This window comes from Phycomyces blakesleeanus (assembly GCF_001638985.1).
Source record: "Phycomyces blakesleeanus NRRL 1555(-) unplaced genomic scaffold PHYBLscaffold_4, whole genome shotgun sequence".
NCBI classification, from domain to species: Eukaryota; Fungi; Mucoromycota; class Mucoromycetes; order Mucorales; family Phycomycetaceae; genus Phycomyces; species Phycomyces blakesleeanus.
The window spans coordinates 2,942,353-2,957,906 of NW_017265137.1; the positions used below are offsets into that span (position 1 = coordinate 2,942,353).

Genomic DNA, 15,554 nt, shown 5'->3' on the forward strand with positions numbered 1-15,554 from the left:
GTGATATACATAGACATAAAATGACTATTATCTTGAAGATGTGTCAGTCATTGGCTAATACAGGCAGCACTATGATCATTGGTAATTATGTAGGCAATTAATATGCCTTTTTCTGTCTCAGAATGCCAAGTAACAAGAGAGTACAAGACTTCAGCACTTCTTACAGAGATACCATGGGTGGTGCCAAGACAAATGGACTTTAAGATTGTCATTAAAGCAATTTGAGAGAGAGATTGGAACCCAAAGGCAAAAGGTAATAAAAAGAGATTGAAAGAAGAAAGTTCTGCAGTAAAAACACAATAGTTCTGAGATGGCAGCTTCTCTTTCATTCAGATTGCCAGAGATCTGTCTTCATTGGGATGGAACATATATAACAAATCTTTTAACTATATCTTTATTTAACATTTTTTATAGAAAGCATTTTCTTCATATTTATTCACACATCTTTCTCATTCTGTTATATATGTCTTCCTAATTGGGCTTTATAATACCAGTACCCTACTCTTCAATCTGTCTAAGAACAGAAATTCTAGTGTTTCTACAATTGCTTCCTTCTCTCAACTAATCCTCAATTATTTTAACAGTCTCAGAAGTCAAAGGCAAAGTTCTAATATCTGAACTCTCTCCAGGAATATGATTTATATAATTCTTCTTCATACAAAAGTCAACAGCATTAGGGTTGTTAACATATTGCTTAATATGAAGAATAGCAGTATAGTTGCAATGCTTCCAGTCCTTTTGAGCTAAACAGACACTTCAATCCAGGATATATTCTCCTGCACGATGACACAATCTTGTCTTGCCAAAAACCAACCCTCTTGTCTTATAATCTCTCCTTTTTATTTACTTTGTTGAGCAAAGAGTTTGAATACGACTGAGACAATTGAGTCAATGGTTGGCTTTAACTGACACTACAGTATTTAACGGGAGCATCTTTACTTCTTTGATGAGCAAATTGACCAATGCATTCTGTATATTAGACATAGTAAAAATGGCGTTGGACATAGTGGATGTGTTAATTTTTTTGTAAAATAAAGGGGCGGGAGAAAAAAAAACAATTTTAAAAAAAACTCTTTTATTAAAAGCCATAAATATATGTTCAATTCAATCTCGTGGAGGGAAAAAATAGCAGACCCTCCATAGAATTAAAACTCATCAAAGGAACAAATAAGTAAGTTCCATGATAGGTAGTACCAGACTTGTGAGCATTGACATCAATGGTGAGTTGACTAGCACTATGGCTATAGGAGTGGTAACTATGTCTAAAATAGGCACATAACTGCCATTTTTCTGGTCAAAAACCAATAATTTCTCTGTAATTTTTGGTAAGATGGCAATGTCATTAGCAAAATTTTAAAAAAGTAGCATGAAATTTGTTTTTTTTGTTGCTGTATGATGTTTCAAATAGTCTAGAAAGTGTTTGTAAGCTGTAATGACTACTTTAAATATTGAAATGTATGTTTTATTTAATATTAAAGATGTCTAGTTTTATTTGGATTAATTTTTTATGGAATGTGTGAACGAAATGGAAACATAACTGCCATTATTTTTTTTAAAATCAAGACTTTTTTTTAAAAAAAATACACCTCTCTTCTTGTTCACTTAACAATTTTATTTTAATTTAAATTGCGTAATGGCATGTAGAACATGTAAAGAATATAAAAAACATAAGATATATAGAAAATAAAAAAGCATAAGGTATATAGAAAATAGAAATAATAATATAGAATATATGGGAGATATAGAAAGCATAAAAAATATAGGGTATATAGAGCATATAAAAAATAAAAAATAAAAAAAAGTTATAAAATAGAAAGGTTGCCCTTTGTAATGCATATATTATTGTTGAAAACATAATAAGGTGCAATTATATAGAGCTGATTTCCATTTGGTGGGTATTTTATAAGGCCAACTAGATGACAAATATTATCGACACTTATTACTGTATATGTGGGTTGTGTTTAGCGACCTGTTGCGCTGTTTTGTGACCGCTGTTTAACAATTGGTACAGATGAGTCGTGGGCAGCCGCGTCATGTTCCTTCATTACGTCAACAAAAGCAAGGAAACGAAGAGAGCCAAGGGAATCCTCAAGCTGGAAGAAGAATATTGCCACACCAACGAGCCAGCTATAAGCAATTATGTTATGGTTGCTAAAGTAAATAAATAAATATATTTTAAGCAACTTTTGGTTTTATATTGAAAAATAATATACTTACTTTCTGTAAGGACAGATAAACATCATGTAATGATTACCATGGCTTCTTTTATTTCTTCTTTGTCAATATATGCAAGATGAATACACAGTTGAATTCATCCATAAATGACTAGCAACAACAATCGTAGAATCACCAATAGTGACCTTTATGCATTTTGAAGAAACTAAAAAAATTACTTTATAAGAATATTGAAGGCTTTTTTTCAAATTATAACTTAAAATTAAGTGTAACAAAACAAAAGAAATTTGAAAAAAAAGATCTCTTATTTTTCAAATTTTGCTCTGCAAGAAGTGTGTTTTTTCAAATTTGCAACCAATTATATCCTTTTAATTTTTGTACTAAACTTCTATTAAAAATACTAGTAGAAAAAATAAAATTATTTAATATTACTGCTTGTAATTTTAGTTATATTATATGTCCAATGATATATATAGGCAGATTTGAAAATTTGATCAATTTAATCTGGTGTGACAAAGACAATGTAGTACCCGACATTTGAAAAAAATTGAAAATTCTAAATGCATAAAGGTCAATAATATCAGAAATCATCAAACCTGAAGTTTGTTGATAGTATCTAGTTAAGGCATCCTTCACACTAGGGCTGGTCACATCTTCCACCAAATCATTGTTCAAATGAGCAAATCGATGAAATGGCTCCCACAACTGTGCACCACTAGGATCATTAGGAAGATCCATATAACTTTCTATACCATACGGTTTGGGCTGAATAAGATCAATTTCGTTCTGGATACTAATGGTCGTGTTGACATAGTTATGCAATGTAAATCACTCCACAAGAAAACTGGCATTATGGCCGCCCTTGCACTTAGACTTGATTAGCTTGGAAAAGACACCAATTACTCTCTCCATTGATCAAGTGGAGTAGCACCGAAGTGGATCTAGTTGCTTGATAATAAATTGTATTTGTACAAGATAGTGCTGTACTGGTCTGAAGACACTACAAGATATAGTCTTGTTCTGGACTAATTGCAATAGATAGTGGTGCCAGTGTTTAAAATGTCTATTGTTGTTATTACTATTTTTAAAGAAAGTTGTGATTAGTTTTATATATAGTAATATAGTGTTAGAGGCATTATGACTTACACATCTATCTCATCCAACAACTCTGAAGTCAACATCCATTGCAATGTCAGTGCACAACATTTGACAAGTGACAGCACTGCAGTTTTCACAGCTCTGTTTGGCAAGAACGGAACAACAAGAGTGAGAACAATGTACAACAGAAAGTCAAGCCAATCAACTACGCAAGTACCATCAATCTTGGAAAAGATGTTATCAAAACTGCCTTGGAATGATACTGATATATATGGTCTTGAACTTGTGATACAGTTACCAATTGTCACAAGACTAGTTCTTGGTATGAAGAATGAGTATTATGTGGTGGAGAGGGTATCATCCGGATGGATATAAAAATATTTGTCTCCTTGGTAAGGGACACAGTGATCAAGTTATAAATGTGCTTTCCAATTCCTCTTGCAACTAAATGAAGTTCATCCAGTGCAAAGAAAGAAGATCTGGAGAAGGCTGACAGCTTACTAAAGATACTTGGCTGGTATATATTTTTTATCTATTATAAGCAATTATTTAATACAAGAAAAATCTAATTAAACTGTTATATACTTATAGGATTGCTGGTTTTGAAGTCTTCCAAAGGTCGCAAAGGAGCAGAACTATCTTCAAAGTACATTTCGTGCCATCTGTTGTCTGGGGCTTTTCCCTTTGTTTCGCAGATTTGGAAATCAAACAAACTGGCATGTGAGCCAATGTACGCCATGTCAGCCACAGCTGGAATGTCACCAGAAGCAAGCAACAAGTGGATCTTGGCACAGCAAACCTCAACTCCATTGCTCTTGATTACCAAGCCATGCACCTCAAGATCTTTTATTTCAATGATGATTGGCGTCAGGAAAGTGTCCAAGTGGGTAGGCTTCTTGGGACCAGGCAAGATTGCCAGCTGCAAGAGGTATTCATTTGTGTATCTAAGCTTTTTATTAGTAACTTTTTTTTGAAATTAATATATTAATTGATTTGTTATCTTATTGATGGGTCAAGGCTGAATACAACAGCATGAACAATGTTGTACGAACTCTTGCCTTTTTTTTGGTTAATGAAACTATCAGTATATAACTCAATGGCAATATCGTCGGAATTTGAGAACAGACCTTGCTGCACTAACTGCTTGTAACTGTCACCATCGAAAATATTGGTGAGCTAACCAGCTACAGATTCCTGGTTTGCTCTCTAATGGAGGAGTTCTCTTGTAGCTGGATCAGCCAGCATTTGAGAAAACATATCACGGACTGACATGAGCTTCATACTGGTGGATGATGTTTCACTTTGCTCTGGATCAGTCTTGTATAGCAGTTTGCTGCAGTCAATACACGATTCTTGATTGTCATTAATCCCATAAAATTGGCAACCACTAGGACAGACATCATACTCATGGCCCTTGACACTTGACTTGGACTTAAGCAAAGCATTGACAGTTTTGCCATGGCTAATCTTAGCCCCAGGTTTTAAAAAAAAAGAAATGACATTACTACATGCTAGAATTTTGAATTAAAGTATAAGATAACATAAATATTTTATTTTATCTAACATAATTTCATTGGGATCTTGAATGATTGTATTTGTCAGAAACTGATCTGGACAGAGACAAGGACAGAGAAAACAGAGAGAGAAATATAGATAGATTCCTTTATTAAAGAAGTTGTTTGCTTGATCTTTCTATGATCAAGCTATACAAGTATTTATATAAATATTTATGTCTGCTAATTGTAAGAATAATTATGTGATTGGTGCTATGAGTGTTCTCTCTAAGGAAATGGATGCAATGATTTGATTGGTCTAATAATAATATGGTCGGAAGGGATTCTGATTGCGCTAATGACTGAGACCAATTGGATGTTCTTTACAGTATTAACAAATTGGACGATGTATCTGTAAGCTGCCCTGGAAATTCTGTGCTGAAGCATCAATTGAGAGAGATGAATACTCATCAGCTTGGCTTTTGTAAAGGTATTTCCACCGATTTGACTGCTATTATAAACATGAGCTTTACCCTCACTGTCTTCAAAACTACAGCCGCACTTGTATGAAATGATCTCATCAATTTCCATTGTGTTCATGGCATAATCTACAATGCATTATCAGATAAGTATTCAGATAAATTAATGATATTATTACATTGATTATTATTATCTGAATCACTAACCAATTCATTGTCATCAATGATACTGTTTCCATCATGTTGTATTTTAACATCATGCAGAATAAACTGATCAATGACAGCTACTGTTATATGATCGTCTCTGTGAACTCTCTTATGATTTTGAAGCTGCTGGTAATTATAAAACGACAGGACACACTGAGCACATTGATATTTTTCTGTAGATAATCTATCTCCCTGCTGATTGGTGTTAGAGAAAGACATATTGATTGTTTTGGTAAGCATTTAATATATGATATTAAAGTGTAAAGAGGATTTTGATAATATTCTTGGAATGTAAAAGAGAGGTTTATATACTCTTTCTTTTGAGACAAAATGTTTTTTTTAAAACAAATTCTTGTATTGATGATACAACAATAAAGACAATAATAACAATATTAGTTAAAACACATCTTGATCAAAAATAACAACAAGTATGATATAAGTATGTCTATCATAGTATTTATTTTAAAAAATCAATGCTTAACAATTAATTAACTTTATGATATTTAAACATTGTGTTACTATTGTATAGTCCATCTATACTGATTTCATTATTTTAATTAGTAAAATATTCTGGTACCAAAAATAAAAAAAATGTCGTAGCAACCATATGTTTATGGTTAAGTTGATATATTTTTTTTCAGAAAGTTAAATAAGTAAACATTATGAAATATATATATAATGGGAATTACAACTTTTATTCACTTTATCTTTCTTAAAAAATAAGAATTCAAAAATGTCTGATATCAACACCACACTCATAAACTCTGTCAGAAAAATTGAAATTGATATTGCTGAAATAAAGCAAATGATACGCATGCTTCAAGATCAGTTTAGCAAACAATTTGTCCTAACGTTAAGCACACAAGACTTTAGTACAATGTAACAAAGCATCATTGAGCAAAGTGGTAAGATATATTTACTCTATTCTAGTACATTTGCTTGCCTTATTAATATTATGACATACAATTTTCTCTTTTGTAGCTCTTGAACGTGTTGGTAAGTCTGTGAAAAGGTCTCAATTTACTGAGTATCCTGACAAGCTTGGCAAGTGAGTAATTGGCACAGGTGGCGATTTCAAAGGGGAAAATGAATTCCAGAAATACAATTTGTTGTTGCCATTGCTTCACAAACAGGACTGGAAAGCATGCTACAAAGAAATTCCAGGAGAACAGCCTTTGCCTCAACTAGTACTTCTTTTAGACAGCAATTTGACAATAAAGCGACTACAGCTTAAGACTTTGAGTCATAGCATCAAGCATGACCTGATTGACAAGAACTTTTCTGCTTTCAGTATAGAATGGAAAGGTATCCTGGCAAAGCACCAGGAGTACTACATGATGCAATTGGAGAGACTGGCGAAGGATAACGGCTTTGCTATTTACAAATGCAAGAGCGTGTAGCATGCAAAAAGCCTTCTCCAGAGAAGCTTCAAAAGTGACAGCCAGAAGCAAAAAAGAAGAATGGTAGAGAAGAACAATGTAAGTTTATTAATCAAAAGGTTTCATTCATATATTTTAGTTAACATTTAAAAAATCTGTAGGCACAGCAAGATGCAAGTGATTCTTCATTGTCTTCTGATAATATATTGGAAACGGATGGTGGCAAGTTGCCTATTATGGTAGATATGCTTTGAGTTGCTATGGTTTCTGCTGGTTTGGTGCTGTCAATACAAAACTAATATAAACCTTTTACTTTTTTATAAAGGTCTTCTCTGGCAGAAATGAGTGTTGAGCCAGCACACAAGAGAAGCCAAAGATAATAGGAGGTTTTGATTGGTTCAAAATATTTTTTTAGTGTATTTTTAGTTCAGTTTATATATTTTTTTTCTTCTCTCTTCCTTTCTCTTGTTTTCTTTATTCCCTTTCTCTTTAAATAAAGATGCGTTGCTCTTTTTTATATGATTGTTATCTATATAGTCATCAGCATTGAAAACTAATGTACAACATCTGTAGCATTGCTATAATTAATTTTTGAATGAAGCACAATATATTCTTTTTTTAAAGAACAAAAAAAACTAATAATACTCTTGTGCTGCAATGTTATACTTGATAGATGCTATATTCTATGTAAGTATCTTGATAGAATATACATCTCGTGTTAACAAAACAATGTTCATTCAGTTTTCAACTAGATTCAACTTGACTTTATATTGTATGACTCAAAAATTTTTTTCAGGTTTTATTTGGTAATAATTTTGAGTGATACTCACTGCTTTTTTCACTTGTCTTGTAGACACTCTAACACTCTTTAATAACATAAGAAGCTTACATGTTAATATTATTTTCTAATATATATATATCTATAGCAAAAAATTATTATTTGAAGCTATCAAGCATATAACATAAAGGTAAGCACTACATTATTATGTCTATTTGTTTATTTTCCCTCTAACATTGATATATTTGTAGAAACCAGTAAGAATTAAAGAAGGTTGTCTATTCTATATCAAAGTATTCAAAACACATGAAATTCATTTGGGATAAAGGGTTTTTACTGCATACCTCTGCAGTAGCCAAATAATACTATGTCTTTTTTGCAAGTTCTAATAGACAGGTTTTTAGTAGTACTGCTATCATATAATAAAGCATAAATTAAAGCAAAATTTTATTCTATTCAATTCATTCCAATTCATTTCAACTCAATTCAATAAATGGTTCATTTAATATGGCAAAGATAAAGCAAGGGAATATACTGGTATTGGATACAGTGGAGTAAAAAAAAACAAAAAAAAAACAAAAAAAAAACAAAAAAAACAAATGAACCTCGGTCTTTTAAAAAAAAGTGGCAACTGTACCTCTAATCGCGCTATACAGAGTCAAATCTAACATTTTTTATTATGTAAAAAATGGCAGTTATGCTACTAAAGTGGTAACATGTTACCACTTTTTTAGCCATAGTGACAATTGTATAAAGAAAGCAATCTTTTGAATCTTCACCAGCTGAAGTATTAAAGGATTTACTTGTTTTATGTGTAGAGTCAATACACCACTCCTCAGAGTTTTCAAGATACTGTTGTAACTATAAATTAAATAAGTAAATATAAAATAAAAAATATTAAATAAAAAATATATTTACTTCTTTTTGCCAATCTGAAACCTATGAAAGAACAAAAGGTTCATTTTGATGAACAGTGAACAGAGTTGTGTTTCTATTCTCATGGAGTTCTTCCATCCAAAGTTTGACACTTTCTTTGTAATTGACATGTCTTCTTGAAAGCTTCATTACGTAGGCATTTATAACATTTCTCACGTATTGATAATCTATGAGAAGAGATGCAGGGAAAGAAGATTGACTACCAGATTGCTCAAGTTATATAGCTTAAAGTCAGTAAAGACCCTCAAAATATACTATAAAATATTTACTTCAAAAAGTCAATCTTCACTCATTCTAAGCATATTCTTAATGGATTTCCAATTCATATTTTGGCCAACAAGCCCTTCCACCTATTGCTTTAGCTTATCAGGCAATCTGAAGTAGCTTATTTCCTCAATTCAAAAGAGATTATGGTCGGAATGCTGCCAGTTATACTTGATATAAATTATACCATCAATCATTGCATGCTTGTATATGTTAGCTGAGCAACCGATTTTTATAGATTTTGTAGTTCTAACATACTTCTGAACTTGCTGCGAGGAAAATGGTTTTTTTTAAGGTTTTCTAGCATGATCACATAAGTATACAACTGTTTTTACTTTTAAAGGCTCTTTAAGAGACAACCCAATAAAAGCCCTATTTTTGTTATGGTCATACAATTGATGGTAAATTCAATTGACATGCTTTTTTGCTACTTTATTCAACCAGTTTGTGAACTCATCTTCAGATGAAAGAGCTAAGAAGTCAATAGAATGTATGTGATCAGGAACAATGCGATTTTCATAATCATCGGTAATATTAAAGGTTGACATTTTTAGCTGATATAAGAGATGAGATTTTTAAGAGAAAGTATTAAGGAGGATATGCATAATAAAAATTTTTCACGCAAAATGAAACACCATGAGATCTGTGACTTGCTTTTTTATATGGGAAAGTACTGTTACCGGATTGTCAGAGTTGACATTGGTAAACAAAATTGGTAGTTATAAGCAACCAGTAAGAGTTGACTTTTTAGGATAAAAGATCTTGACTTTGCCAATTGGTCTTTCATATATGTTTTAGATGTTTAAGATAGTGAATATACTTGCAGAATATATTACTGGACAACAAGCATCTAACACTGGAAAAATAATAGGATATTCTTCTGTTAAAAACTGTTAAAATATATGTGTAAAGGCCAGGTTTCTTCATATGATCAGAAAAATTACACAAAGATATGAAGCCACCTTTCTACTAAGTAGAAAGACTAACTTTTGAACATAGGAAAAGCTCGGGCAGCTGAGAAGCAGGGTTCATTAGCATTCTCTGTATATAGAGTTTCCCTATTACATCAAAGCATTTTATCCAAAACTATATTTCTTGTAATACTTTATGTTTGTTTTAGATTAAAAGAACGATGAACAAGCATGAAATTTAATGGAATAGTTAACTTTTCCATGGTTATAATTTCCAAAACAAAAATTTGAGCCAATCCTAGACACTCCTTCTTGTACAATTAACTGCAAAATACTTCTCCCCCCATATATACATTGCAATTCTTATTGGTTTATTTTGTGTTTATTAAGAAAAAAGAATACTTCTAGGTTTACAGTCTAGTGATACAAATATATATTTTGGACTGCTTTCCTCATCATCTTTCATACTATTTGAATTGAGCAATGCAACGCAGATATTATTTCTCTCAAAAAAACCAGTAATGTGTAGCTTGCTTGAAGATGCTTGTTCTCTAAAATTATAAGGGTGTTAATTATGTACATAGAATATCAAATATCCTAAAAAATATATTGTATAAAATATACTTATATTAAAAACATCAGATACAAGTGGGAAAATCAAGAGGATATCAGGAATGTTAGACATGACACCCAGTATGACTACTTTGACTATGAAAATGATTGTAAAAATTAGTTTGGGTAAATTGAGTAATATAGTAATTAATTTACACACCCAAAGTAAACAGTTGTATTTGTAAATATTGATAGTCCTTGTCAAGAGCCGATATAGTCTCTTGTAGAATATTGTATTATATTAATATACAGTATAATAATATTACAGTACATATAAAGAGAATAAAGGAAAAACAAGTCTTACTATGTCAATGACAGTAGCATGAGATGGAAGTTCTAGATGCAGAGAATGTTTGAGAGAGGGTCATTCATCTATAATAAAGGTTATATTTTGTTAGATAAATATTAAAACAAAATGTAATAAATAAAAAGAACTATAAAATATTACCATGTTGGTTACCATGTTTAGTTGGAGTGTATGTTTTTGGAAACACGGCCTATAAAAAAGTCAGCAAAGTTTTAGAAGAAGATGACAATGCTTACTAATGTTTGCTAATCGGGATGGACATTGTGAAGAGGATGCATCAGAAATAAAAAGAATGATAGTGTCTATGGCAACAGAATGTATCAGTGTTTTTTTTAGTTGTTTATGAAAAAAGAGACATCACCTTACCATAGAAACCCTGACATATAATAAACAATGAATAGAACAATGAAGCAAGTGACTATGGCAGCCAAATATATAAATATTCTTATTTGTTATCTGTGATAAAGCTCTTTTTAAAAAGAATATAACCTACTAAAATATATAAAAATAATAAAACTTGAAAAGAGAGAGAAAAGAAAAAGAAAAAAGAAAGACAAGCCAGAATGAGACAAAGAGGAAAAAAATAAAAATAAAAATAAAAATACAAATAAAAATAAAAATTACAAAAGAAGTAATAAAGAAATCAAAACAAATGCTTGCCCTCAAGAGAAACTGAAAGAGTGTAATGAAATAAAACCCAAAATCAATATTTCCATTGTATCTTACACAGAGCTTGTGTAAGAGAGCAATTTAGATTTATTCTTGACACAATCTCTATTGTCAATAAATATATTTTCTTTCAAAATATTAATTAGCTTCTTTGCTACACTCGCACTTTTACAAATACTCACACTCAAATGTAAACATATAATCACATTCACATACATACAAAAGACCATATTTTACAAGTACTCTTATATACAAAGAACACTATGTTGTATACATATATAATGTTAAATCATAATATAGATAGTTCATACTTATTTGTTTTATTAATTTATAGAAAATGCCTAAAGTCAATTGTACACTTGCTCCCCATCCATCAAAAGAAAACGCAGATCTGATTGCTAGATTAGATGCAATGCAGCAAAGCCTAAAGGATATGGATTCCAAAATTGGCTGCGTTGTCAAAGGCAATGCTGATGCTTTGGAAGTTCTGGATACTCTTATTGGAACTTCTGATAATGTTCTTGAGATTGCTCCCGCCTCTGCTCCCTCCTCTGCTCCCTCCTCTGCTCCCACTGCCACTTCTACTGATGTTAATCAAGAAGTTTACAATCGACTTTTTGTGAGTAAAGCATTATCAAATATTTTATCAATATACTCTCTCGCACAATATATAGTCTCTTATCCAAAGCCAATTGAGGGATCCAAAATTCAGATCAAATGATGCAGCTTTGATTGCAGCAAATGACAGCAAGTCCAGTTGGAATACTAAAATTCATTTCAATCGTTTCCCTAATAAAAAACTGACACTTGCACTTATGGCTTACCTGAAGCCAAAGCTTGCTGCGGATGGGCTTAGGCCATCCAAAATCCGCAGTAGTATTTATACTAACTGTGGTGATTCAGACACTCGGATGTTGGATTTATCACATATAAGAACATATTCATATTGGGATAGCGTAGTAGCTATCATCTTGTCAGTATAAAATATATATAAACGATTAAGTAATCAGCCCAATAGTTATTACAGTTAGTACTGTAGATAATATCTTAAAGATTGTTAAGATAATTATATCATACTGCTGGGTAAACTGTGTCAGATCGATATAGAGCTAATTTAGTAGGAAGTCCTAAAGCTCTAGTATAAAAGAGAAAAGAATAGCTAAGAGCTAAAGAAATACGATTTATGGCTTGATGTTATCATTGTAACACCAACACTAGTTAAGCAGTAAATACACTCTAATAGCCAAATATAGTAAAGGAAGAAAGCCTTAAGAAACTAAGACGTAATGACAAGAGCAGATTGTGTTTTCTTATAAAAAAGGACACTTTTTATTTATGAATAAAGACAACTTATATACAGTCTCAAAGTATTTCTATACGTCTCTATTATCAAATATTTTATTTTTCTATTGTTTCGTATCTGAAATACCACACTAACTTTTGTAGAAGATGTTCTGCTGAACGAAAGTTGCTGTCAGCCCTTGATGCAGGAAGATCAAGGTCAAGAAGAGCAAGTCAAGCAACCACTGTATGTTGTGTTGTATTTTGATAAAAATAATAATATTGAGTAATATTAATAAATGTGTATTATTAGAACTTTGACTGCCGTGAGCTGGCCTACAGCATATGCAAGGCTGACATTGATACGTTGATGGGAAAGGATCGCAAAGGGCTCATCAACAAGGCACCAATATCTGAGGGTGAGTTGGAGGATGAGATACCTGGAGTTCTAGGCAATCATGTGATCTGTACAGTGCGTCCATCCTGGAGAAGCAATGAGGTAAATACTTTTATAAATAATATTAAATACGATCCATTGTCTTTTAGTAAAATAAACATAATATTTTTATTTTAATCTAGTACAATCAGTTTCTGGGGTATGTTGACGTAGCCGTGCTCAAATGCTTGAACCTAAATGTGCGCCAAATGGCAAAGAAGACCTTTGGCAGAGATGCTGATTGAGCAGTCCCGAGTCAACTGAAGCACTCTCTTCCTCAGTGGGCTTTCAGAGATGAGCTCTAATAAAAAAATTTTCTCTCTCATTCTTTGCATTATAATTTCAACAAACACAAACTTATTGTGAAACATGAATGTTACAATTGTCTTTTTCTCTTGGATTCTTTAAAAAGGAGAGTTAAATTTTATTAATTTCTATGCATAGTGTTTTTTTGGTAAAGGAATGACTAGTATTTTTTTAACATTTTGACGCGTTGTATGCTCAGCTGTAGCAACTTGCAACAAAATTCTATGCACTGGCAATATGCTTTGATGGCTGTCATGAGAGAACGTAGGATAACAAATATCAACATGTTCAAGTGAACAAGAATGATTGTCAGCTGGCATAAACCATTTGACGAAAGCAAAAACATGTTGATCATAATGCATAAGCCGGAATTGGCGATTGTTGTTGTTGGTAGGTGGTGGGGTAAAGGAATGTGTGAATAGGTACTGAATTTGACCTGTGTATGCGAGTACATGCTGGCCTGTACTTCCATAAAACTTGGCTTGAATGAGGGAACCATGATGTTCTGATTCATTCTGGCCTTTATAAGTCTGGCCAAGAATGTTTACTGATTTAAGCTTATTTATCAGGTTGTCAACAAAGTATGGTGATGATGAAGCTTCTTTGTAATGGACCAATGCTTGATTTTGGTATGCAGTCTTATAATATTCCAAGAGATAAAGATAGTGAATATTACTCATTGGTATTAATGCTGCTGTAAGGAGTGGGAAGGCAGAAGGAGGGAGAGGCTCATTGCCTTTGATGACAAGATCTGGATTTTCGGAATAATCAATAAAGGATTGTAGACGGAAGGTACATTGACGGATGGTAGGGGTGGTAATTGGCATAGAGGCTGGCATAGGTGTTGACATAAGCTTAAAAATGAATTGGCGGAAGGAGACTTGGCTTGGACCTCGAAGAACAGCATTGACATAGTCTTCCTTGTGTACATCTTCAACAAATTTTTGCATATAGGTTTCTTCAAACCCAATTTTTCTGTTTGTTTTCATATTTTTTAACAAACTGTTAAATCTCTCAAACCTGAAGAGCCAATAACCATACACTGGTCCAAAATCACGAACAACATTATGAAGATGGAGGTGCAGGTGCATGTTACAGGTGAGGATTTTGGTTGAATATGTGGTTTCGAATTTCTGACAGAATCTTTCAAGGAATGTGTGGGCATTGCTTAGTTCAAGGAAAGTGATGGTTGGTTTTATCAAGATGTGACATGCATCAACATAGTCGATCCAGTTGTTGAACATATTATTTGGAAGAACGCCCTTCAACAAAACAGGAGAGTAAACGAGCACCCACGACTTCCACTCGTCTGCTTTCATGTATGAAAACCCTTTGCCGATTTTCTTTGTCAAAGCAGTGTACTTGCCAGGAATCACCATTGTCTCTGCTGTCTTCTGCATTGTGACTAGATCGTCTTTCGAAATCTTCTTCTCCTCAATCCACCAATTCAGCATCCTCTTTGGAGTTCTCAGAAAAAGATTATGCATGGGATCAATGATCGTTCCACATACTAGATCAAAGTATCCAAGACAATACAACTGCGACCATTGAACACCATTTTCGACCTCCAGCTGATGCCTTCCTGAGGGGGTACTAGCACTTTCCCACTTCTCAGCATGCAACCTGCTTTCTACACCATTACGAAGATTCCATTGAGAAAAGACAAATCCACTAAAATCGACGTTGATTCCATTTGGCAGACGAGGGAACTGGTGGTTGCACTTGTAGCAGGTGCACATACTGTTGTGAGAAGTGAACCTGCTTGTTTTCTGAGCAGCTGAAATATCGCAGGCCACCATCAGCAGTACTGCACAAACATTGACTCCACTGGGACATTCAAAGGTTGGGATCTTCATTCCCACGTACAACGTCTCCAACTTCTCTACCAAAGGTTTGAGATAGTGATTTATCTCTTCAGACTTTGGTTCCTTAGGACCTGGCATAAGTCCAACCAGAATGATATTCTCTGGCTTGAACCATTCGTCCCAGGGAAGATTGTTGATAGCAATATAAATTGCACCAGACGAGTGAGATATATTATCGAATGGCTGGAACTAGTCAATGTTGATAGTTAACATTAATGAACGTGAATCTTAGGTAAATTGCACGCCATCTTTGTCTTTTAACTCCTTCCATATAGCTCTGTCGTAGATATCGCACATGGTATTCATCATCTTCAACTCGTGGTTCCAATGTCTGATTTTTTTTCAAACTCTGGGCGAA

At 33.0% G+C, this 15,554-nt stretch overlaps 5 protein-coding genes across 5 annotated transcripts; 2 read left to right on the forward strand and 3 right to left on the reverse strand.

Moving 5' to 3' along the window:
* Nucleotides 1-1,961: 1,961 nt before the first annotated feature.
* PHYBLDRAFT_141981 (C2H2-type zinc finger transcription factor) lies at nucleotides 1,962-5,671 on the reverse strand (the record flags this gene model as incomplete). The annotated part of the gene is made up of 10 exons (XM_018430717.1): nucleotides 1,962-2,151; nucleotides 2,302-2,380; nucleotides 2,772-2,968; nucleotides 3,322-3,497; nucleotides 3,587-3,717; nucleotides 3,859-4,192; nucleotides 4,300-4,449; nucleotides 4,540-4,740; nucleotides 5,154-5,374; nucleotides 5,425-5,671. 10 exons carry the CDS (start codon nucleotides 5,669-5,671, stop codon nucleotides 1,962-1,964), a joined length of 1,926 nt encoding a protein of 641 aa, XP_018296155.1.
* Nucleotides 5,672-6,185: 514 nt separating this feature from the next.
* Nucleotides 6,186-7,183, forward strand: PHYBLDRAFT_141982 (hypothetical protein; the record flags this gene model as incomplete). Its single annotated transcript, XM_018430718.1, has 5 exons — nucleotides 6,186-6,324; nucleotides 6,434-6,448; nucleotides 6,518-6,846; nucleotides 6,993-7,070; nucleotides 7,157-7,183. The coding sequence occupies 5 exons, from the start codon at nucleotides 6,186-6,188 to the stop codon at nucleotides 7,181-7,183; spliced, it is 588 nt and encodes a 195-aa protein (XP_018296156.1).
* Nucleotides 7,184-7,669: 486 nt separating this feature from the next.
* On the reverse strand, nucleotides 7,670-8,655 carry PHYBLDRAFT_73599 (hypothetical protein; the record flags this gene model as incomplete). Its single annotated transcript, XM_018442885.1, has 5 exons — nucleotides 7,670-7,697; nucleotides 7,721-7,736; nucleotides 7,954-8,021; nucleotides 8,333-8,470; nucleotides 8,528-8,655. The coding sequence occupies 5 exons, from the start codon at nucleotides 8,653-8,655 to the stop codon at nucleotides 7,670-7,672; spliced, it is 378 nt and encodes a 125-aa protein (XP_018296157.1).
* Nucleotides 8,656-10,877: 2,222 nt separating this feature from the next.
* On the forward strand, nucleotides 10,878-13,270 carry PHYBLDRAFT_164992 (hypothetical protein; the record flags this gene model as incomplete). Its single annotated transcript, XM_018435128.1, has 7 exons — nucleotides 10,878-10,956; nucleotides 11,455-11,498; nucleotides 11,643-11,927; nucleotides 11,983-12,281; nucleotides 12,755-12,836; nucleotides 12,903-13,088; nucleotides 13,169-13,270. 7 exons carry the CDS (start codon nucleotides 10,878-10,880, stop codon nucleotides 13,268-13,270), a joined length of 1,077 nt encoding a protein of 358 aa, XP_018296158.1.
* Nucleotides 13,271-14,800: 1,530 nt separating this feature from the next.
* On the reverse strand, nucleotides 14,801-15,304 carry PHYBLDRAFT_102003 (hypothetical protein; the record flags this gene model as incomplete). The annotated part of the gene is made up of 1 exon (XM_018427651.1): nucleotides 14,801-15,304. A coding segment is annotated over one exon (504 nt), but the record flags the coding sequence as incomplete, so codon positions are not given.
* Nucleotides 15,305-15,554: the final 250 nt, after the last annotated feature.